This window comes from Cyclopterus lumpus, chromosome 8, assembly GCF_009769545.1.
Source record: "Cyclopterus lumpus isolate fCycLum1 chromosome 8, fCycLum1.pri, whole genome shotgun sequence".
Lineage (NCBI taxonomy): Eukaryota > Metazoa > Chordata > Actinopteri > Perciformes > Cyclopteridae > Cyclopterus > Cyclopterus lumpus.
In genome coordinates, this window is record NC_046973.1 from 13,358,363 (window position 1) to 13,380,970 (window position 22,608).

General features: G+C 45.8%; 1 protein-coding gene across 1 annotated transcript in view; it reads left to right on the forward strand.

The window, feature by feature from the left end:
- LOC117734864 (microtubule-associated serine/threonine-protein kinase 1-like) overlaps positions 1-22,608 on the forward strand; it is a 33,028-nt gene that overhangs the window by 8,768 nt on the left and 1,652 nt on the right. Inside the window, exons 3-26 of the mRNA XM_034539176.1 lie at positions 6,991-7,085; positions 8,201-8,279; positions 9,182-9,251; positions 9,645-9,805; positions 10,701-10,776; positions 11,551-11,760; positions 12,921-13,022; positions 14,379-14,511; positions 14,607-14,674; positions 15,190-15,266; positions 15,429-15,637; positions 16,315-16,453; positions 16,530-16,662; positions 17,298-17,463; positions 18,671-18,772; positions 19,400-19,522; positions 19,720-19,829; positions 19,953-20,113; positions 20,275-20,534; positions 20,634-20,858; positions 20,939-21,168; positions 21,503-21,625; positions 21,765-21,898; positions 21,992-22,182. Of these exons, the coding sequence (XP_034395067.1) occupies positions 6,991-7,085; positions 8,201-8,279; positions 9,182-9,251; positions 9,645-9,805; positions 10,701-10,776; positions 11,551-11,760; positions 12,921-13,022; positions 14,379-14,511; positions 14,607-14,674; positions 15,190-15,266; positions 15,429-15,637; positions 16,315-16,453; positions 16,530-16,662; positions 17,298-17,463; positions 18,671-18,772; positions 19,400-19,522; positions 19,720-19,829; positions 19,953-20,113; positions 20,275-20,534; positions 20,634-20,858; positions 20,939-21,168; positions 21,503-21,625; positions 21,765-21,898; positions 21,992-22,182 (3,377 nt within the window). The remainder of the gene's footprint in view (positions 1-6,990; positions 7,086-8,200; positions 8,280-9,181; positions 9,252-9,644; positions 9,806-10,700; positions 10,777-11,550; positions 11,761-12,920; positions 13,023-14,378; positions 14,512-14,606; positions 14,675-15,189; positions 15,267-15,428; positions 15,638-16,314; positions 16,454-16,529; positions 16,663-17,297; positions 17,464-18,670; positions 18,773-19,399; positions 19,523-19,719; positions 19,830-19,952; positions 20,114-20,274; positions 20,535-20,633; positions 20,859-20,938; positions 21,169-21,502; positions 21,626-21,764; positions 21,899-21,991; positions 22,183-22,608) is intronic.

Below are 22,608 nucleotides of genomic sequence, written 5' to 3' on the forward strand. Positions count from 1 at the left end.
AGTTAATAGTAGCTTCATCTTTTCAAATACTTGCGGACAAAGTCCTCCATCGGTGATAATAATCCAATAATCCAGTATATGGTAATGTAACACTGGGGCTACAAATTATGTACTTTTGATACTTCAGGTACAATTTTCTGTCAATACTTTTGGTAGTTTTACTTGAAGCTTCTCCGATCGACATGATAGTTGAAATGACTCGTAGTAATGAACCCACGGAGAATTGTGACGTGGCTCTGCAGTTCCCTTCAGCCTCCTAAAGCGTCATTCATTTCATTAGCTTATTTCATAGCTTAGCTTTTTCCTGCCCACCATGGCATTGTTGTTGTTGAGTCTCACGGCCTCTGGTCTCTGGTTCTCTGAGAGTCGCCACGGGGCGGTGACTCTCAGAGAACCAGAACTCTAAGAAACAACTGTACACAAACTGCAGCCGGAACAAGTTAGCCACATGCCGGTGAACATACCAGAGTCACATGTTTCCCATGTGCGTTGGTGGAGACCAAAAATAGATCTAAAATAGAGTGAATATTGGCCGGAAACAACTTTTATAAAGGCGATCAATTTAATCAATAAGGAAATCAATGAAAACAAGTTTTAGTGATATTTGTAATGTGTTAATTAGTGTCATCTACACTGTACATGTCGGAGGCCAGTGCCAGGCTCACCGTTTCCACCCTGTTTCCAGTCTTTATGCTAAGCTAAGCTAACCAGCAGCTTCATATTTAGTGGCAGTCATGAGAGTGATATCGATCTCATCATCTAACACTCGGAAAGAAAGGGAATAAGCGTTGTTTCATCGTATATGGCGTATAGATTATTATGAAGAGGGTATTAATAAGACCAATAGCATGTTAATGCTTCTCTTAAGGTTGTTTTTATTATAATGTCTTTGCTCCACTGAGTAAGACTGAATATGTGTGTGTTTGTGTGTGTGTGTGTATATATGTCTCTACCTGGTTCCCATTTCCCCATTCTATCTTCTCTACGCTGCCCCTGCCTCGTCCAAGTCATCATGGGTAATCACACATGTCATTTCACTCTTTCACTCTCCAACAATACTTTCCATTTCTCCCATCATGCCCCTCTCTCTGTCTCTCTCTTGAGACGGCTTCCGTTTGGACTCGGCCCGTCTCTATCTCCCTCCGCAGGACGCTATGAGCCCACCATCCATTATAAATGAGCCCAGAAGGAGTTTGGAGCGTGTGTGTGTGTGTGTGTGTGCGCTCGTGGCATACATCGCCATCAGGCTTTTTTAATGTTTAGCTTCATTCGACATCTGTTTTGCAGTCCACATGACCTTGTCCCCAAGTCGCGTCTTCGCTCTCTGGCGGTGTCCGTAGGCTGCGGTGGAAAAGCTTTTGACTCCACGTCAGGTCGCCTTTCAGTGCACAGACATCAAGAGCAAAGAAAACCGCCGCGAACAAGTCACAAAATTACACTCTGTACCAAAACCACCGCCCTTTGTTGTTCCTCTCTAAAGGACAGACCCAACCTATCACCCTCCATCCCTCCCTTCCCCTCTCTCTCTCTCTCTCTCTCTCTCTCTCTCTCTCTCTCCCTCTCCTCTCCTCTTGCCCACACTTGCCCAGACATCGGCGCACCTCTAAAGCTTGTGGGAGCTGCAGTGTGCGTTGCATCGCGCTCATATCTACCCAGAGACCCGCGGCTCTCCGACCGCTCTTCCCCATCCCTCGGCTTGCTTTGTTCCGCCTCGATACCGGGCAGCATGTTTCGACGCACTAAAAGGTACAACAAGAGTAGTGATGATGTGGCTCCTCCGAGGTGTGAGGTGTGGTAGCGCTGGCTTCCTGTTCGTGCATCCCCCTCCCCCCCTTTCTCTCTCTCTCTCTAGCTCTTTCCCTCAGTCCTCTCTCTCTGGTAGTCTACAGTGCCAGTGCAGTATACATTACAAAGTGCCTTGTATTGACAGTGTGACTATACTGTGGTTGCTGCGTGCCGAACGTGGTTTTCGGATGTTGGCTCTGTTCTGCTGAATGTGCGCAGTCCGAGTGATTTTTAGTGTATTACAAAAGGCTGTTACGGTAACTGTTTCAAGTATAAAGTTCCAGCAAAGGCTCCAACGAGTAAATTGCTGAATCTTTTGAAGCTGCGTGATACGCGACATGCTATTTCAAGGCGGGCATTGTCTTTTATGTGGATGTCCAATCAGCGCTTGATGGTGAACGCAGTCGATTGAATCGTATCAATCCCTCCGGCGACACTGATCGAGAATGCAGCGAGATCTGCCATTCTCCCTGCGCCGCCATTCGAGCCGACAGTGACGTGGTCGGAGGTGAGGAAGAGCCACGTGCCGCTATCTGGACGTACACTTTCCGCTTCTGGGAGCGTGCTCCAGTTTCAAAAACAGACACAGAACTTCCCTTTTTGCGTCTACTGCAAACTAGCTACGTTTCAAACAGCCCAAAATAACAAAAGGGCACGGCAAAAGTACGAGTGCAGAGGACGCGTTTGTGTCTGACATTCAGCTGCAGGAGATGCAAGAGGAGATGGTCCGTGGGGGCCCAGGGCGTCAGTAGCTGGCGCGCAATGCATCCTGGTACGTGGAGGCACTTTGGCACTTTTGCTTCAATCGACGTTAAAGCACTTGAACCGACCTGATCTGTCGTAAGGTAAGTTAATGTCTACGAATGTCAGTTAGTCGAGCTCTCTTGGTCCGGACGGAAATATCTCAACAACTTTTCAGCTTCTACACTGAACTTTGTGTGTTGGTGCTATTCAGTTAAACAACAAGGTAAACAACATACCTGCGTGGTTGTAGGCTCTTGGTCTACAACCACGGCTACGTGGCCTTTCTTATGAGTTTGTTTTATGCAATATCACGTTATTGAGAAGGTGATGAGTCATCATTGTGACATTGTGATTTCCAGCAGACCTGCCCATGGACTGATTCACTGTCAGTCGTGGTCCATCAATCAAATCTGAGTTAGACAGAGCAGCGAGTTTCAGACGGGCTTGCAGGAGGGGGGGGGGAGTTTTTACCCAACTCAAATCTCCACAAGCTATAGTTGGCATTTAACGTGAAGCACAAGAGAGAAAAATCTCCTGCAGGGATCAATAACATCTCACATTATCGCGTTTCTTGGATACATTATTTGAGCACTAGTTTTACCTTTGTGATTTTAATTGATACTTTCAATCGTGCTGATGTCAACAGCCTGAACATTTGTGCTGATTTTCAAGAGCATTCGGGGCGGGGTGGGGGGGGGGGCTCTTCATTTTCGACGGCGGCAGTAATGGATGTCATGCTGAGTCTCTCCCCCCTCTGATGATTAGGGATTAGGCCGGCTTCTGTTACACCAGGGACTCTCACTCCGGCACACCTGAGCCCAGACACCCAGGCAGGGAAGATGGAAACAACGCAGGAAGCCTCCTTCTATGTGATCCCTGCCACACTCCGACAGCGTTGCTCAAACAAAAACCCCAAGAGGAATCTTTTTATTTAATATATATATATATAAGTCATCGCTAAACTGCTGTGCAATATAAGAAGCTCAAGACGCGGTTCCTTCTCGAGTCCCTGCCGGGGAAAAAGAGAGAAGAAAACCAACAATTAAGATAATAAAAGTGACGGAAGTGGAGGAAAGGGGGAGCGTGTGCGAGAGGTGAAAGGAGGAGAGACTGAGAGCGCAGGGCCCTGGGGTGATATCTGTGTCTGCTCTTCCATTAGGGACCAGCTCACCAAGGTTACGTGAGCATGCAAGACACGCACTCTATAGCTTTGACGGCCTCGCTTGCACCCGTTCTGACTCTTTCTCTCTTTCTTTGTTTGGTTTCTCTCGTTCACTGTCTCTCTGCGGTTGTTTTTTCCCCGCTTTCTTTCATTTGTGTCTTTCTGTGTTTTTATTTTCCGAGGACAACCGTTGATTTGAATCAGAAATATTCTGCAACCTTATCTACGCGTGGCAGTTCTGTCCAGCTGAATTCTCCACGTTGCTGAAGCCGGTGCAACATGCGGCACATGCATGTAGTACGAGTGATATTAATTATTCAAAGAGTTTTCGAAGGCGGTGTCTCGTTTTATTTTTGGGCTTTCCCAAAACCAGAAACACAAGAACAAAAGGTGTAAGGAAGTTATAAAACATATGTGTGAATATATTACTTAATTTCATCTATAGATATTAATATTCATGTAATATGGAACGCAAAATAGGTCGACGAAAAAGTCCAACCCTGGTCTGTATGTGAGTATAAGCTAAGCAGCTGAATTAGGTTATGTTAGTCTGATCAAATATATTTCCCTGTCATACATATACTGTACATATGTTGTTGTTTATTTAGTGCAACATGTCTATTGCATGGATCATCAAGGCTTCTGACTTTTGCTGTTGTTTTGCTTTAAACCCTATCCAGGATATTTACTGTAACACTCCTTTTACAGGACTTCTGTTTTAAAAGTGTGTGTGTGTGCGTGTGTGCGTGTGTGTGTGTGTGTGTGTTTATGTGTGTGTCCGTCCCTCGGTGCTCTGGCTCAGGTGCATGTGTGAGTCTCAAACACTTTTCCACTGTAACTAAATAAGCCATTACTCTTCATTTAACCAATTATGTGCGAAAACCAAAGGGGGTCAGCGGGAGACCAGGACACCTGAGTCCGACTGCGGAGTCTCTCCTTCTAAGTGCTGCAGCTTTTCCCCCTGATGGAGCCCCGAGTTCCATACACAGCAGCTTAAGGCAGTATATGTGCTACATCTCCCATTAGCTTCCAGTGAAGTGTCTTGTCCTCTCCTCTTAGAGAGATGAGACTCTTATTCTGTTTGATCCTCCTTCTCCTCCGCCGTCTTCCTCTCAGGGCCTCTCTTACAGGAAAACACTTTTGAGGACACAGGCTTCTCGGGAGCACTACATTTACCCGTGCTTGATAGATATCGCTGCTGTCAGCTGCTGTGTAATCCCCCCCGACAGAGACAAAAAGAAAAGGGGGGGCCTTGCATCCAGACTGACGTGCTTTCGGGATGTTTGGGACCCCCGAAGAGCTGAGGAACATGGGTGGGAACGAGGCGAAATGTTGGACTTTTCCTCCTGGTTATATTGTGTTACCAGGCCGGGCGATGGTTTTGACATTTAACCCCCCCCCCCCCCCAGCCTTCTCACGCAGTTCTCAAATTTCCCCACAGAGACATTTCGAACCGCCATGAACACGTGAAGCTCGTTTGGATTTCTGCGTCCCTTTCGTCTCCTCCGCCAACATACCCGTGAATAATGCTCACCATTATTTACATCGGTCGCTCCCATTCGTTCACCCTCTCGTGCTGGGGAGATAAACACACCCGAACCTCCTCATCAAGCAGCTCTTTTCTCCCTCTCCGCCTCGCTCTTTTCAAGTGCTCACTTATCCGTCTCCCTCCTCCCCCTCCTCTTCCACAAAACAGATCTACGTTCTGTTTGACTTTGCTGCACCGCGGCTACATTTCATACGAGTGGCCGACTCAGTTTGATCAATATTGAAGTAATGGTGCCCCCCCCCCCCGCTGTTAAGCAGGAGGGAGGGGCGTTAACGTTCCGAGAGGGGGATGAAGGCTCCTGTTTGTCTGGAGTGTGTGTGTGTGTGTGTCTGGGTCATACCGTGCGCCTGTGTGGGTGATGAGCACCGCTGAGAGTGCCTTTCAACCTGCATCTCTAATCTTTGTTTTTTTGCACTCAGCCCTTTCCCTGAGGGTCATCCCCCGCTGACACCCCTTATCTCTTTGGAACACCTCCTCTTTTCGACCTCCTCACCTCCAGGGAAGGGGGGGCGGGGGGTCAAGGCCAAGCGCTGTGTGTGTTTCCGTGTTTACAGCTAGCCCCCATTGTTTTCCCGTAGTGCTGAGAATCCATTAACCAAGAATAGTCTCTCTCTCTTCTCTCTCTCTCTGTCCTTCTGGAAAGAAATGAAAGCCAGCAAGGCGGTGTCGTAAAAAACCTCCGGGTGGCGGGACGTCCCGCCTTACGCAGAGATTAGTGCAGCTCCAGACAGAAAAGGCTTAAGGTTAAAGGACGACGTCGGGATTCGATTGATCCAGTTTGGAAAAAGCGTGAAATGGCCCGACAGCGGTTTATCGGACCTGCCCGTTAAATCCAACCTATTGGCGTACGTGATCAATAAGGCCAGTTAAAGATCAGATCGAGCGGGTCATCCTGTGTGCGGTTAGAATAATGGAAACCAATGGCGCTGGCTCGGTTTTGTGAACTTATTGGGATTTGTTCAGTGGCAGTGGTATGAGCAGATGGGAGCGACCGAAAAAAAGGCGGGCTGCGGTGGCTGCTGGCCAACAGCCAATCAGCTGTCGGCTTTTTCTTTTTTTCCCTTTTTGAAATCACTTTGCACACGGTAGCAAGAGTGTTAAAAAGGAAACATTAAAAGTACAAAAGAGCCTTTCAGATTTGTGTCAAGAGCTTTCTTTTTCTTGTTGTTGTTGTTCTTTAGACCAACGTTGAGAGAGATGTGTTCTCTCCTCTTTGTTCCCAGCTGTTTTCATTTTTCAAAGCGCATTTTGCCGCACACACAATAAATTGCACTGCTGCGTTCTGAGGAAATAAAAAGGGATGAAGAATACAACGAGGCTCCCTCAGTTTCCAGCATAATGGACACATTGGTTGCGTGTCCAGTATGAATGTGTGTGTGCACATGCCAACTGAGGTGACTCAGCGTTGTAGTGACTGCTATTAAGTGCCCAAAACATAATTAACTGAGGTCATGGAATGTTTGTCTTTTCTCCCTCGTTCGTCGACGCTATTGTGTCTTAACTTGGCCTTCCTCGCTCTCTCTCTCTCACTCTCTCTCCTTCTCTGTTCTTATCTGGGCCGAGCGGCGGCAGGCAGGGATGGATGACTGAGGAAATTAAATTCTTCTTGTCGCCCACTGTGATACAGCATGCAAACACAGCACCTTCCTCCCGCGTTTACATGCGTCTCTCTCTCTCCCTCTCTCTGTCTCTCTCTCTGTCTCTCTCTCTCTCTCTCTCTCACTCTCTCGCTCTCTTTTTCTCTCCGCAGTTGCCGTACAAGCAACAGGAAAAGTCTGATCCTGACCACCACCTCTCCCACACTGCCTCGCCCACACTCCCCTCTTCCCCTCCCCGGGCACCTCGGTATGTAGAGGAGCCGTGACCTTGTCTTGACCTTGTTTATTAATGGGATACTTTTTCTTTTTTTTTAAATCCCTTAGATTCCAAAGTGTTATTTTAAAGAAAGACATGTATTCACCTATTCATCCTTTCTGGCCATTTAATTGATATATTTCTGCCTTGACTGGACAGAAATTGGTTCAATAATCATAATCCCATTATGTAAAAAAAATGTAAATGCTTATTTATTTTCTTGCCAAGAGTCAGATGGGAAGATATATACAAAATACAAAATCTGCCTACCAACACCTCTAAAGCTCAATTATTAAAGTGTTATATCTTTTGTTTATTTGGTATTTTTGCACCTCCGTTTCTGGTCATCCTGTTTCCAGTCTTTGTGCTAAACTAAGCTAAGCTAAGCTAAGCTAAACTAAGCTAAGCGGCTGCTGGCTGTATGAGACCGGTGTCAAACTTCTCATCCAACTGTAGGCAAGAGAGTGAAAAAGGCAAATGTCCTGAAATGTAAAACTATTCCTTTAATTAACTGAGTACAAAGAGTCAATAACAATTATGCTGATGGATCTACATTGTTGTTCATCCATAAGAAGTGTATTCACCTGGTTTTGGAAACGACCGGGACATGACTCCCACGCCGGGTGTTGCGCTCGCTCTAATCCTTCAATCCGATATACAGACGAAAGGTTTGTGTGCAGATTATGCCTCGTCCTTAATCTGGCTGCTCCCAAAAATTAGCCGGCTTGATGTATTCATCTATGAAAAAGCTCTGAATCGCATCCCTCAGTCCAGCAATCAAAACGCCACACATTATTGTCCACAGAACGAGGCAGAATTAATGAAAAGCTGAGGCTGCTAAACATTCATAAGGCTACAAATAAAAATAATTGATCCAAATACATTTCACACCCTTTTACCCCCGAGAAAGCCGAGCCCAATTTTGGCCACGCTGTCGTATTGAAGGATCAGATCAGAGAATGTGAGGACGGCGTGGTAAGATGCTTTAAGGTGTGCTTTGTTCTCCTCTGGTCATCTGGTCACAGAATAACTTGACTCTTTGTAACATCTCTCCTTTCCCAACATGTGCGTCTCATCCTGTGTGCATTTCTTGTCGCCCCCACCAGGAAGCAGCCCCCTGGACAGCCCGCGAAACTTCTCTCCCAGCAACCCGGCACACTTCTCGTTCGCCTCCTCCAGAAGGTCGCTGCACGTGTTGATTTCACACACGTTCATTGTTTTTTTGTTTTTTTACTGTTACCTGTTTTTTGTGCCGAAATGGTTGCGAGAGGGACAGAGAGCGAGACGGGTGAGGGAGGTGAGGGAGGTGAGGGGGTGAGGGGGGGGTGAGGGGGGTGAGACGGACAGAAGTCGAGTCGGCGTCAGACGAAGGGAGAGAACGGGGAGGGGAATAAGTGAGTGCCACAGAGGAGGTGGGGGGGATCTGTTGCTCTGGGTCACACCGCGTTGGTGCGTATGGACGGGTGGCCCTGGGTCTGTTTGTATGAATGTGTTCTCATGATTTAGTAAGTATTTACAACATTACATTTAGACAATAGTGTGCCAAGACGCCACCCCCCAGTTTAGTGTGGAAGAAGTTGGCCTCAACCCCATCCAACGCCTTTGGGTCGCACCGTCACGAGCCAAGTCTCATGTGGGGCGACCTCGCTAACGCTGTGGCTTTTTTCTCGAACGCTGTCTTTAAGAAAAGCCGAAGGGACTGCAGTAGTGCGAGGGTCACGTTCTACAGGCAGAGACGTAGGACAGTGTTGGGAGTATAAATCCTCCGTCCTCATTTATCAAATCCGGCTGCCTGCCTCTGTCCGACCGAGACCCACAGAAGAAAAATGAATGGGTCTTCTCACTGAGAAAGGCTTCTGGGGAAAAAACCACATGGGATATAAGTCACTAGTCTAATGAATAACTTTTTTTTTTTTTTTTTGCAGCTGAAATTAAAATGACAAAAGAAAAGTGGTCAGGGTTATATCTACAGTCGGTTATATTAAATCACAGGTACCAACAATAATGTTTTTAGACAGCCGGGCTAATATGTATTTGTTTTCTTTTTGTGTTTGCACCTGGTTGTCACACACCTGTGTTCTCTGCAGAGACGGACGCCGATGGTCTTTAGCATCTTTGCCTTCCTCTGGATATGGAACCAACACTCCGAGCTCAACGGTAAATAACTCCCCCGTCACATCGGTGATCGCTCTTTCGGTCAACAAAGTAAGGGGTAGAGGTCCAGGTCTCATTGCTCTGATGATGGCAAATGATGGGGAAAAGGTCTGTCTGTGAACCAAGGCTCATCGGATGCCTTCATTAACATTTAAAACCTCAATTTATCATCCGAGGTGTCCACAAGGAGTCCAAATCTATTAGTAGGCAGATTAATAAGAGTTAGTTTATCCATCTCCACCCTCTCTAATATTCCTGTTTCCCTTCTCTCCATTGCACTCCTAATCCTCTACCCGCCCTTGTCTGCTTCCTCTTCCTACTCCACCCTTTTGCTCATGCCTCCTCTTCCTCTTCCTCTTCCTCTTCCTCTTCCTCTACCCTCTTGCCTCGCCACAGTCCTCCAGCTCCTCTCAGGAGCGGCTGCACCAGCTGCCCTTCCAGCCCACCATGGATGAGCTCCACTTCTTATCCAAGCACTTTGGCAGCACCGAGAGCATCACGGATGATGATGGGGGCCACTGCTCTCCCCACATGCGGCCGCGCTCCCGCAGTCTCAGGTCAGCATCACCACCACCAGCACCCATGAGATTAAAAAAGCGGCTTCAGCTGCCCAAAAGCACTATCCTCTTTTTAAAAGGACTCTCTAAAAGCAGATTTACAGGGGTCACCCCGGCTTGAGCTCTTTACTGCTTTTATATAACCTCCTGAATGTTCCCGGTTTAAAGCTAACATGTCTGATTTTATCAGCACGGGAAATTAACCAATGAATAGAGAGTTAGTGCTGTTACATCAAGACAATGTCATCAATAATAGAAACGCGGTAACTAACTGAAAAAAGATCTTCTTGGTTCAGTATGACCAGTAATTTATGGTTGCTAATGTTAGCCAATGTTAGCAAACTTCAGCTGGATGCTGCTTTAGTAATTGACGTATCAAGACAAGCTGGTTGTTTAAAGTATCTAACTATCTTAAAGAATAAAATAATGTTTAATTTATCATTAAAACAAGTAGCTTAAGTCAGCTAACTTTTATTGTACTTCTGTTACACTGAGCTTTAGTTTTGGTATTATCAGTTCAGCAAGTAGTAACATGGGCTCACAATCAATAATATTTAAACAGTTAATTTGCCTTACTTAAAGCAAGCCTATGTGACCAGTAATTGACATTAGCTACAATAAGCTACCGTTACCGTGTACCAAACTAGGAAGGCTGGAGCAGAAAAGGCCTGAACTGAGCAAGAGAGCAGTTTAATTCCTTCCTTAATTTTTCCATTTTTCAGAGGAAATGTGTTATTTTGACTCACAGTTTCACTTTAATGTTGAACTTAAGTGCTAATCAAATATTATGCACGATTCAGATGTGTTGTTCATTACACTAAACACATTATAACAGATGTTTTTTAAAAGCCAAATGTTTTTAACTATATTCCATGTTCTTCTGCCCCGCCCCCAGCCCAGGACGCTCCTCCTCCTGTTATGATAATGAGATAGTCATGATGAACCATGTGTACAAAGAGCGCTTTCCAAAGGTGAGACGTACACACACACACACTGAAACCTGCTTTGTGATAAACATCATATTCCATGAAAAAAACACTGAGCAAATCCTTAAACCTATAGAGCATTAAACCAATCTTTCAGGCCACAATAACGTTCTAATCCTATTTACTCAGAGCTCATATTTTAGAGAAATAAAAAGGGGGTATCATTTATGATTGAGCATGTTCAGAGATTGGTGTATAACAAATGCACAGTAAACACAAACACAGTTTAAAATAAATAAAAAACAGAGCCACGGGGTTGCTAAACCATAGCAAACTGGATTATGTGGCACTGCCAAGTCGCGATACGTTTACAGAGAGAATATTAAGTTTAGTCACTGCAAATGCTGCCACAGCCACAAACAGTTCAACAAAAGAGCCTCATTTTTCTTCCGTTCACTCTCTTGGCGGGCTGAGGTTGGTATCGAAAGAAAAAGGCCTGACAGCTTCCACAGGGATAACAATCGACCCTGAGGAAATTTGGCAGTAATGTTCGGAGTTCATTCGAGATAAAAGCTCTTTGGGCTCACATAAGTTAAATGGGGAGGAAAAACATTGCAAAATTACATTGCATTGTATTCAGTGTAAAGCAGCAGCGCCACAATGTCGCAGGCACAAATGAAATTGTTTTCTGACCTTTCTGTCACGTAGCTCTGGGTCCTCTTAAGAAATTCCCCTGTCGCTTCTACTCCCGCTCCCCATTCTCACCGTCTCTTTTCTCTGCTGCTCCCGGTCTCTCCCCACCTTGTCGTGAACCACCAGGCCACGGCACAGATGGAGGGGAGGCTGGCCGAGTTCATCCAGGCTTTCTCTCCGGAAAACGTTCTTCCGCTGGCCGACGGAGTCCTCAGCTTCATTCACCACCAGATAGCGGAGCTGTCCAGAGACTGCCTGGCCAAATCCCGCGAGGGCCTCATCACCTCCGTCTACTTCTTTGAGCTGCAGGAGAACCTGGAGAAGCTTCTTCAGGACGTGAGTTATAGAAAAGATACAATGCCAACGAGCTTGTGCAAGAGCAATAAACCCAGTAATCACTGATGAGTTCATTTGCATCAGAGCTGGGTATGGGTACCTAAAAAACGTGTGGGTGCCAGTATCAAAAGTACCAAAAATATATCTTTATCTGCACTTTTAATTAACATTTTGATATAAACAATTGGAAACATGACAGTTGTTGCATATAGAGATTCGCCCACAGATCATTATTACCCAAGTCTGCAGTTCCCCTCAGCTCTATGGAGCGTTTTAGCATCTTTTAGCTCATTGTTTTCGTTTCACCAGCCACATTGTTACCGTTTCAGTTTCGATCTCCCCGGCTCTCTTTGAAAATATCTTTTTGAAAACCCACTGTACGCTGTATACCTGCTGAAGACGAACAAAGTTATCAACTAGCTAGTGGAGCGTGGCGGAGCATTTAACTAAAGCTAAAGAGCCAGAGAGTTCCCAACAGGAGTGCTTGGTAGTATCCAGAAACAGAGCCAAAAAGAGCATAAAGCTGATCTGACATCAGCTTTATGTGTTGAGAATCTGTTTAGAGCTGGTTGTGGTCAAAACATTTATTAATTAAGGTTCACATAAAGAAATTGTCACCAATTTTAATATTTGAGAACACTGGTTAGAAAATATATCTCAAGGTAGGGTCACAAAAGATATTAACATAGCATTTTAAATGAAAGCAAAACAGACTCAGCCACAAACACATCTATCCTCTGCTGGAACGGGGCATTGCAATGTGATGCTGTGGATGGTTACGGATTGAAAGACTCAGCTCATGTCTTCTAATTTCATTCAAACCTGTGAATGCCTTTGAGACGAGATGAGATTGAAATGACTGCGGTAAATGTAAGCTAATCGCATTCGGACCAGATAACAGGGATGAGGCAATTTCATCACCAACCTCATTCTGGCGGCTTGATTTGATCGCTGTGATTACTCAGGGTTGCCTGGTTTTGATTCGATAGTATCAGCATTCGTTAGTTTTTTAGTTTTTAACGATCAGATATTCTCATGTGTCACAGCTTCTTGACGCTTTTCTCACTCTGCTTGTCTTTTTTTGTGGCGTGTCCGTACATTAGGGTCGCGTTCGGACGTTGCAAAACGTTAATCTCCCTGTCTGTCTCTCTCACTGTCAGGCCTTCGAGCGTTCGGAGAGCACCGAGGTGGCCTTCGTCACGGAGCTGGCCAAGAAGCTTCTCATCGCCATCTCCCGACCAGCAAGGCTGCTGGAGTGCCTGGTAAGATGACATCCTATCCCCGCTACCATGTCCACAACCTTCATCCAGCCCCCCCTGCCCTTCAGTGCAGAACATGTCCCCGGTTCACGTCCCTCTTGTGACTTAAGGCAAATCGATTTTCTTTAGATACTCGTTTGTTAGCCTATTAAAAGCATTTAAGCACTCTGATGCACCACACAGCGGGGGCAGAAAATCAAAATAAAAGAGCCGGTCTAGTCTGTCTGGATGGCGAAATGCATTTGCATTTAGATTAGAATTTGCCCCGCCAAAGTACGACTAATACCAGTCGTCGGCCCCCTGCTGCTGGAACCGCCTAACCGTCTGAGTCAGACCGTGAGGACATCTTATGTGTGTGTTTGTCTGGTTGTGTTTGTGTGTGTGTCTATGTGTGTTTTGTGGCTTTATAACCGACTTGCGTCCCACTCGATGAGTCATGCCACAGTTCTTTTCCTCATATTTGATTACTAGCGACAGCGAAAAACCGAGACATGGAGAATTAATGCGTCGATGTAATTCCACACTCGTCTCCTGCATTTCGCTGCAGTCGGATTACAGTCTGCGGGAACCACTGCGTGTCTTTGACATCGCCAGTGTCCAGGCTTTGGATCAGCAGCCCGGAGTTTCAGCAGTGGTACAGTGGATGAAACGCTCCTCTGCAATCCAACTTGTCAAGTTCAATGTTTGGCCGATGTAATGAAGTCTTTGGTGGAGCACGCGGTCTCAGGGATTGACTCTTGAGGTTCATACTGACCTGGTTGCATTGTTTTTGTGCCTCATTTCTCAGCATAGCTCAAGAATATCTGTTTGTTTATTTCCACACCAACAAGGATTTAATTTGAGCAAAAAGAGGCACACAATAGCAACCTGGATCACTTAAAGGTGGGCAAATAGGACACATTAGTCAAACTAACTGAGAGGTTATTAGTGGGAATAATAGCAAGCACACAATAAGCAAAAAGTCATTTTCTGTGCTAATCACGCACCTAATTCTACCTAGTTTCTGTATTTATACCGTTTGCTGCTAGTCTGCTCTGGCCTCATGATTTGGGCTGGTTGGAGTGAATGATGTATGATTAAACACAGCATACAGCTTGTAAAGTGTAGCTTTCAATGGGAAACCCAAGTCTCTGATGCTGAACAGACTGCAGCGATGGTGTCTTCCAGAAACAAGTCTTTGAGCTGCTGGAGGCGGTGAATCTTCAAACAACTGCTCAGAGCAGCCGTGGTGGCTTCGCTTGGATATGGAAAACATTTTCTGATTTACATTCAAACCAGTTTACCTGGAAAGCAATGATAAAAGTTTTTAAAAAAACACCCGATGACATCACGGTCACGTCGTAACGCTCTGGTTTCCAGGAGTTTAATCCAGAGGAGTTCTACCATCTGCTGGAGGCGGCAGAGGACTACGCCAAGGAGGGTCACTTGATGAAGACGGACATTCCTCGTTACATCATCAGCCAGCTGGGACTGACCAGAGAAACGATTGAAGGTGAGGGAGGAGGGGGACAGAAACACACAGTTGTTACCTTATCAGAAAATATATGAGCTGACAGCTGACTTAAACCGCAATATGTTTCTCATCAGAGATGGTAAACCTCGATAGTTACGACAGCGAGGGACCACTAACACCGGAGACGGACGACTCGACGGAGGTGAGATCTTGAATGTGGTCATTTCTCCAACGCTTTTTCCATCTCCCTCATTCGTCAACCTTTCTTTCTGCCAAATTGCTAATTGGGACAATTTCACACAAATGTCTTATATGGTAAAATAAGGAAGTGATGACATTTTGGACAGGCGTGGATGTAAAACTGTAACTTCACTGGTTGGCGGAGGCCAACAGGTGGTAATTCTAAATTATTTTTGCAAATGACTATATATACACATATAATTTAGCTAATTTATGCTGAAGCTTACAAAACTGATACCCTCCCCCCCTCTTGAATCTGTGGGCCATCCCTCTCGCATTAGGCATGCCTCCAACTTCAAAAACCAAAGTAGGAAAAAAAGATTAGATGATTTAAATGTGAGATCACTAAAGTTACAGTGCCAAAAGGCTACGTGACTTCATTGACAATGAGGCAATATACATGTTTTATGTAGATTTTTGTTCGATTTTACGCTGGATCATGTTTAATATATCGTCATTGTGATCTTTGATCCACAGGGTAAGATCAGAGCGATGAAACCACCAGAAGAAGCCGACTTCCAGACCATCAAGCTGATCAGCAACGGAGCGTACGGGTGAGTCGAGGAGAGCGTTAGGGCGTGCTTACATTACAGCTGTAAGTCAGGCATGCGGGACGCCACCTTCTTTCCTTTTTATTTTATTCTTTTACAAGCAACACAGTGGCCACGACCACTACAACAAGAATAACTGTGTGTGTGTATGTGTGACTGCACTAGCGCCGTGTACCTGGTGCGACATCTGGAGACCCGCCAGCGGTTTGCCATGAAGAAGATCAACAAGCAGAACCTGATCCTGAGGAACCAAATCCAGCAGGCCTTCGTGGAGAGAGACATCCTCACCTTCGCGGAGAATCCCTTTGTCGTCTCCATGTTCTGTTCCTTCGAAACCCGCCGGCACCTCTGCATGGTCATGGAGTACGTAGAGGGTAAGAATAGATCTCTGTGTGTGTGTGTGTGTGTGTGTATGTCAACTGATGGAAGACAATAATTTGGTACTGCCCACGTCAACCCCGACAGTTATTTTATGTTGTTAGGTTGAGTTATGCCCCTTGTCAAGATATTACCATTTAAACTTTTGTGCATTTAGATTTTGAATCAGTATAAGTTAGCGTGTGTCCCACAGGTTCTGAGTACGTTGTGTGCTCTCACGAGGGAAAAGCGAAAAGAAAAGTCCAATTGACAACTGCTCAAACTAGACAGTAGTCGTACTAAATACGTTTGTTTTTAGTCAGTGTGCTGTCGATGCTATTCTCCCACAATGCAACGGGGAAAGTGAAAGAAAAGAATCCCCCAAAAAATCTAATGAATTGTTTGTGTAGAACACGTATGAAGGCTGTTTGTAGACTACACTGCTACAACCGTAGCAACTTTGACAATTAGCATATCGCACATACTGTCCCGAATAATGCAGGCAGCTTGGGTGTGGGACAACGAGCGTGGCGGTAGAACCGGAAAGCTTCAAACGTTGGATGTTTTTTGCGGAGGGGTGACTTGTGTACGTCAGCACAGTCATCGCAAACCCACAGAATGTAAATGGTTCGAGGACACGAGGCACCAGGACACGTTGACGTTGACTAATCAAAATGGTGAATTGTGCTGGCAGGTGGAGACTGTGCCACTCTGCTGAAGAACATCGGGGCCCTGCCCGTGGAAATGGCACGCATGTACTTCGCGGAGACCATCCTCGCGCTGGAGTACTTGCACAACTACGGCATTGTGCACCGCGACCTCAAGCCCGACAAGTGAGACTTGCTCAGAGATTGCGACACTATTTAAAAAGGGTGTAGAGAAAGTGTGTTCACTTTGTTTGTTTCTCAGCCTCCTCATTACCTCGATGGGCCACATCAAGCTCACAGACTTCGGCCTTTCTAAGATGGGTCTGATGAGTCTGACCACCAACTTGTACGAGGGACACATAGAGAAGGACACTCGGGAGTTTCTGGATAAACAGGTGAGACAGAAGTGATTCCAATCCATTCCAAAAACACAAACACAGACAAGCCAAGTAAAGTTGAAAGTACGAAACGTCCTTTGACGTGTTCATCTCTATGTAAAGATATTCCCCCCCCGTCATTGTGAGCCAGGCATATCCGAAATCGTGAAGAAGACATTCCGCAGAACAATAGGCCCATTTTTCCTCAGCTATTATAATCAAATTGTCTTTTTAGGTAAGGTTTTTTTGTTGTTGTCTCGAGCCTTTTTCTTCGGCGCTCACGCTTGTGAAACTGAGCCTCATCGTTTCTCGTGTGTGCACATTACGGCGTGCCGGAAATCCGTTAGCATTCAGTGCATATGAACAACAAAAAATATAACTGGGGCTTTCATCTTGTCTTTTCTAAGCCTGGCGGAAAATATGCACGCTCCACAAACATGTGCAACCAAATGTTATGCACAGGTAGTTTGAAAAGAGGTTGGAAAATAAATCACATGACAAGGTGGTTTAGTGCAATCTGGGTAAGTAAAATGATGTGAACTTAAATTAGATGTTACAATAAATGTTAGTGCTTATTAGTAGCGGAAATGCACAAACCTGTAGAAATCTTAACACGCCTACTGAAAAAATCAAGAAATTATTTTTTCCTTCAGGTGTGCGGAACTCCGGAGTACATCGCCCCCGAGGTCATTCTGCGCCAAGGTTATGGGAAGCCAGTGGACTGGTGGGCTATGGGCATCATCCTGTATGAGTTCCTGGTGGGCTGTGTGCCTTTCTTTGGAGACACTCCGGAGGAGCTGTTCGGGCAGGTCATTACAGGTGAGGGGTCACATGTCATTACAGGTGAGGGGTCACATGTCATTACAGATGAGGGGTCACATGTCATTACAGATGAGGGTTCACATGTGTTGGGTTGTAGTGGATTTTATGTACACTTGCACATGTAGATAAGAGAGGTTATGTTTTAAATTAATACATAAAGAAAGATATGATCATTAATTTGAGGAATGTATTATGAAGCATAAGAGAGGATCACTGTTTTATTATTCTGTTTGTTAATGACAAATGTAATGATTCATTGTATGATGCATGGGAATGAATGGATGTTTTATTGTTTAGACAGTAGTTAAAGGGATGCCGATTGAAACCTGAGATGTTGCTTTTATTCTGTAGGCAGGATAATAGGGTTTTATTCTGAAGGGGAACTTCCTGTCCTTGACCGGAAGTGTGAGCTTTGACCCCCGCTAGTTTATCGATTTGAGGCATTCTTTGAAGTGGCCAATGGAACTAACCCTCAGGTGTGAACCTTATGTCTTATTCGCTGGTCAGCGTAGCATGCTGTGTCTCTGAAAGGTATTTGCATGAATACCTCCACTAACCAATGGGAGCTTAGCTCAGCGAATGGACTGCGAATAAAACTAATTGTAAGACGTGAATTGGGTCTCTTACGTGGTGACGCCAGACAGAAACTGTTGGCTAAGTCAGGAGACTGTGGAAGCGAAGCCATGTGAGCGCGTCCGGGCCTGGACCATGTATGTATACAGATGACTCTTGTTTGTTATGATTAAATAATGATTATTATATATCTCTGGCTTCGGAGCTTCTTCTTCCAAGCACAAGGTAGCTCGAGACTCTCTGAACTCTTACACATGTCATTACAGATGAGGGGTCACATGTCATTACAGGTGAGGGGTCACATGTCATTACAGGTGAGGGGTAACATGTCATTACAGATGAGGGGTCACAGGTCATTAGAGGTGAGGGATCACAGGTGAGGGATCACAGGTGATTACAGGTGAGGGGTCACAGGTCATTAGAGATGAGGGATCACAGGTCATTAGAGGTGAGGGATCACAGGTCATTACAGATGAGGGGTCACAGATCATTACAGATGAGGGGTCACAGATCATTACAGGTGAGGAATCACAGGTCTGAAGCCTTAATTGTGTCACATTCTTCCTCACCTCTCCACTAGAGACGTGTTTCCTCATGTCCTCCTCTCACCCTCATTCTCCTTCTGCTGCAGACGACATAGTGTGGCCAGAAGGGGACGAGGCTCTCCCTGTCGACGCCCAGCACCTGATCTCCTCCCTTTTGCAGACCAATCCCCTGGTTCGACTGGGCACAGGTCAGTCACTGGGCAAATGTTACTACCTCTTAGAGTGTAAAAGTTACTACCATGTATCCATTAATAACTATTTCAATCAGTTATTCAGATTTTAAGATGACTATTTCAACCAAAAATTCAGTATTTTAAGATAACTATTTCAACCATTTATTTGGTATTTTAGCTAATTATTTAAACCTTACATGTATACATTTTTATTAGCTAACTATTTCAGATGTTTATTCATTATTATTAGCTAACTATTTAAACCATTTATCCATTACTCAATCTCAAAAGTGGAGCTCTGGTGTCACAGTTGACTCAATATGTGGCTTTTTTTCTCCATCTTTTTTATTAAATCATAATCTCAATCTTTTAAATTAGCTGAGCATCCCCCTGGTCTCTCTAAGTATCCCCTGGGGTAACGTTACTTCAACCCTTGATTAGGAATCAGTGACCTAAAATAATAACTGTTGTCTCGCCTGTAGGCTCACCAGTTCAGTTCACCCAAATAAGTCCACTTCTGTCTGGGTCAAAGTGCCGCAGTTCTTACCTGTCTGTCTTTGTGTGTGTGTGTGTGTGTGTGTGTGTGTGTGTGTGTGTGTGTGTGTGTGTTTGTCTGTGTGTGTGTGTCCCATTGTCCTCTAGGTGGTGCTTTTGAAGTGAGGCAGCACTCTTTCTTCACAGAGGTGAACTGGAACAGCCTGCTGAGACAGAAGGCAGAGTTCATTCCTCACCTCGAGTCTGAGGAAGACACCAGTTATTTTGACAGTAAGTCTGCTTCTTGGGATTCCCAGCACGGACCACAGATCCCCTTTTGAACTCAGGAAAATCATATCCGTCTGAACAGCTCCGGGTCTTCTGAATTATCACCTCTTTTGCCACAATACCCTCGTGACCACGATAACTCTGGTAAATGGAGAACCGTTTGCAGCTTTCCATGTTAATCGCTACCTTCTCGTCACCAGCCCGATCCGAGCGCTACCATCACGTGCAGTCATACGACGAGGACGATACCAACGACGATGAGCCCGTGGAGATGCATCGCTTCTCGTCCTGCTCCCCTCGCTTCAGCAAGGTCTGAGCGGACGTTCCCGTCAAAATTCGCCGCCTACTTCTGCTTTTATCGACATAGAGAATGTTTGAAGCCGTGCGCAGACCAAAACGATAGTGACCATCTGTTTGTTGTGTGGGCCTGCAGGTGTACAGCAGTATGGAGCATCTGTCCCAGCTGGAGCATAAAGCGCCTGGCGTGACCCTACGGGAGCACAAGGTCCCCAGGGAGGATCGAGTGGCCAAGAGGGAGAGCCTGGGCAGCCTCACCCTCCGAGACAAGAGCTGGCGGGCTGGATCGCCTGAAATGTGAGCGCAGTCCACAAAACGAATCACATGACCAGACCTGATTCAACTTAATGGATGGATAACCCAACAACACAATGAATGAAACACATGTTTGTCTTTGTAATTTCTTTTGTCCAGAGAATAACTTTATACCAAAGCATTACTGCCTTTGATTTTCCCAGGAAGCGCTTATCCTGCTCCGAGTCCTCCTTCACCGAGAGCGACTACAGCCCACCATCCGGGGCCCGAAGGCGCTTCTCCGCCCTCATGGACACGCACCGCCTGTCCTCCCCTCTGGAGGTCGACTCTGAGCTGCCTGTCCCCAGCAGGCAGCCTCCAGTGACGACCAGAGGGACGTCCCTGGAAGGAGCCATGGGCACCACCCCCTCTCAGGGCGATCTGAGAACACTCCTTAAGGATAGCAACGGGCTCACAGCTGGAGGTAAGAAGAAAGGTGAGGGAGCATGTCACTTTGTGACCCGCTAACCTGCGTTAGATTGCAACTTTGTAACGAGAGCTTAATTTCTCTACCGTGTCACAGAGAAGATTTTGAGACTGGCCGATGCACCGTTGCCTCTACCAGGGAGTGCCGCTGTCCTGGGGCTCCCAGACCCACAGGTGCCCCGCGGGGCCGCAACTGACCTGGTGCTGCGGCGGGTCCGCCATCAGCAGCTCTCGGCAGAGGGAGAGAAGCGTAACGCACGACCAGGGACCAAAGTAATCAAATCTGCTTCCGCAACGGCTTTGTCCGTCATCATTCCTGCAGGTAAACACAAACGGGTTCTGTGACATTTGGCACCTTTAAAAAAACGTATTTAAAGCTGATCTCCGTCCCTGTCTCCTCAGTGGAGCAACATGTTGCATCCCCGCTGGCGAGCCCCATGTCTCCTCGCTCCCTCTCGTCCAACCCGTCCTCCCGGGACTCTTCTCCCAGCAGGGACTACTCCCCCATGGTCAACGTGCTGCATTCTCCGATCACCATCCACCGCTCGGGGAAGAAGTACGGCTTCACTCTCCGAGCCATCAGAGTCTACATGGGAGACAGCGATGTTTACAGCCTGCACCACATGGTCTGGGTGAGGGAGCAGAGCAAATAATCAAATGTTGGCAAACGATGGCATCATGCTAACTGAAAGTTTGATGAGATGCTACCTAAGGCTTGAGTCATTTCAATCTTAAATTTCCAAAAGTTGCGTCAGATTTGAACTGTCATCTTTTTAAAGCAGCCTCTTAGTAATGTTCAGCTCTTGGGATGAGGCACCGGCAATATGTAGTGTTGTGTGTCTTCTACATATGAAACTTTAGATAATGTGTCAGAGTGGAAAGAATCCTGTATAATGGCAAAATGAGTGTGAAACCCTGGGGAACGCAATGTGAAATATAATGGATATGTTTTTGTTCTGATCGCAGCATGTGGAGGATGGGGGTCCCGCCCAGGAAGCTGGTCTCAGCGCTGGTGACCTCATCACTCACGTAAACGGGGAATCAGTCCATGGTCTGGTCCATACAGAGGTGGTGGAGCTCATCCTGAAGGTGAAGACAACCTACCTCACTAACTTGTATATCCATTGCAAGATTCCTTTTATTGATATGGCTCAAATAACATGTGCTTTTAAAATAATGTGATTCCTAAGAAGATATATATATATATATATATACATATAATCTACAGAGTGGAAGCAAGGTGACAGTGACAACTACTCCATTTGAAAACACCTCTATAAAAGTGGGTCCTGCCCGTAAGTCCAGCTATAAATCCAAGATGGCACGGCGCAGCAAGAGGACAGGAGCCAAGGAGGGACCAGAGTGCGTTACTGCACTTCATTACAAGGATTCATTGTCTTTTGTGCTTTACATGCCTTTATTGTCCTCACCATGTTTTTTTTTTTTTTCTTTCAGGAAGAAGAGAAGCTCCCTCTTCAGGAAAATCACCAAGCAGTCGAACCTGCTCCACACCAGCAGGAGCCTCTCCTCTTTAAACCGCTCCCTTTCATCTGGAGACAGTCTCCCAGGCTCCCCCACCCACAGCCTCTCCGCCCGTTCGCCCACTCAGACTTACCGCTCCACCCTCACTGAATCGCCTTACATGGGTTAGCGTCTTTTTGTACCTATTTTGACTGTCTCAGTGTGGATAATATCATCTTAAAAACTCAAAACGGGGTGTATTTATAGGCTCTGATACATTTTTGCTATAAAAGAGCGGGACCCCATTTTGTTTGTTGTCAAGTAAATGTGGACGTTAAAGTCCAGCAGCACTGCTCAGTGTGGTCAAGTGTGCTTTATTCCTCCTTTAACCACACCCACAGTGACATCACCGTGTACTGACACACCGTGACATCACTGCAATCATATTAAAAGTTAAAACCTCTAGAAACAAGAAATTCAAGGAATCTTACATCACTCTTTAATCCCGCTCACGTTGTTTATTCCATGTCATCCCATTATTTACGCTGATCTCTTAACCTTTTTTTCTTTTTGGAAGATGATGAATATTTTAAAAAGACAATTAAACTTAA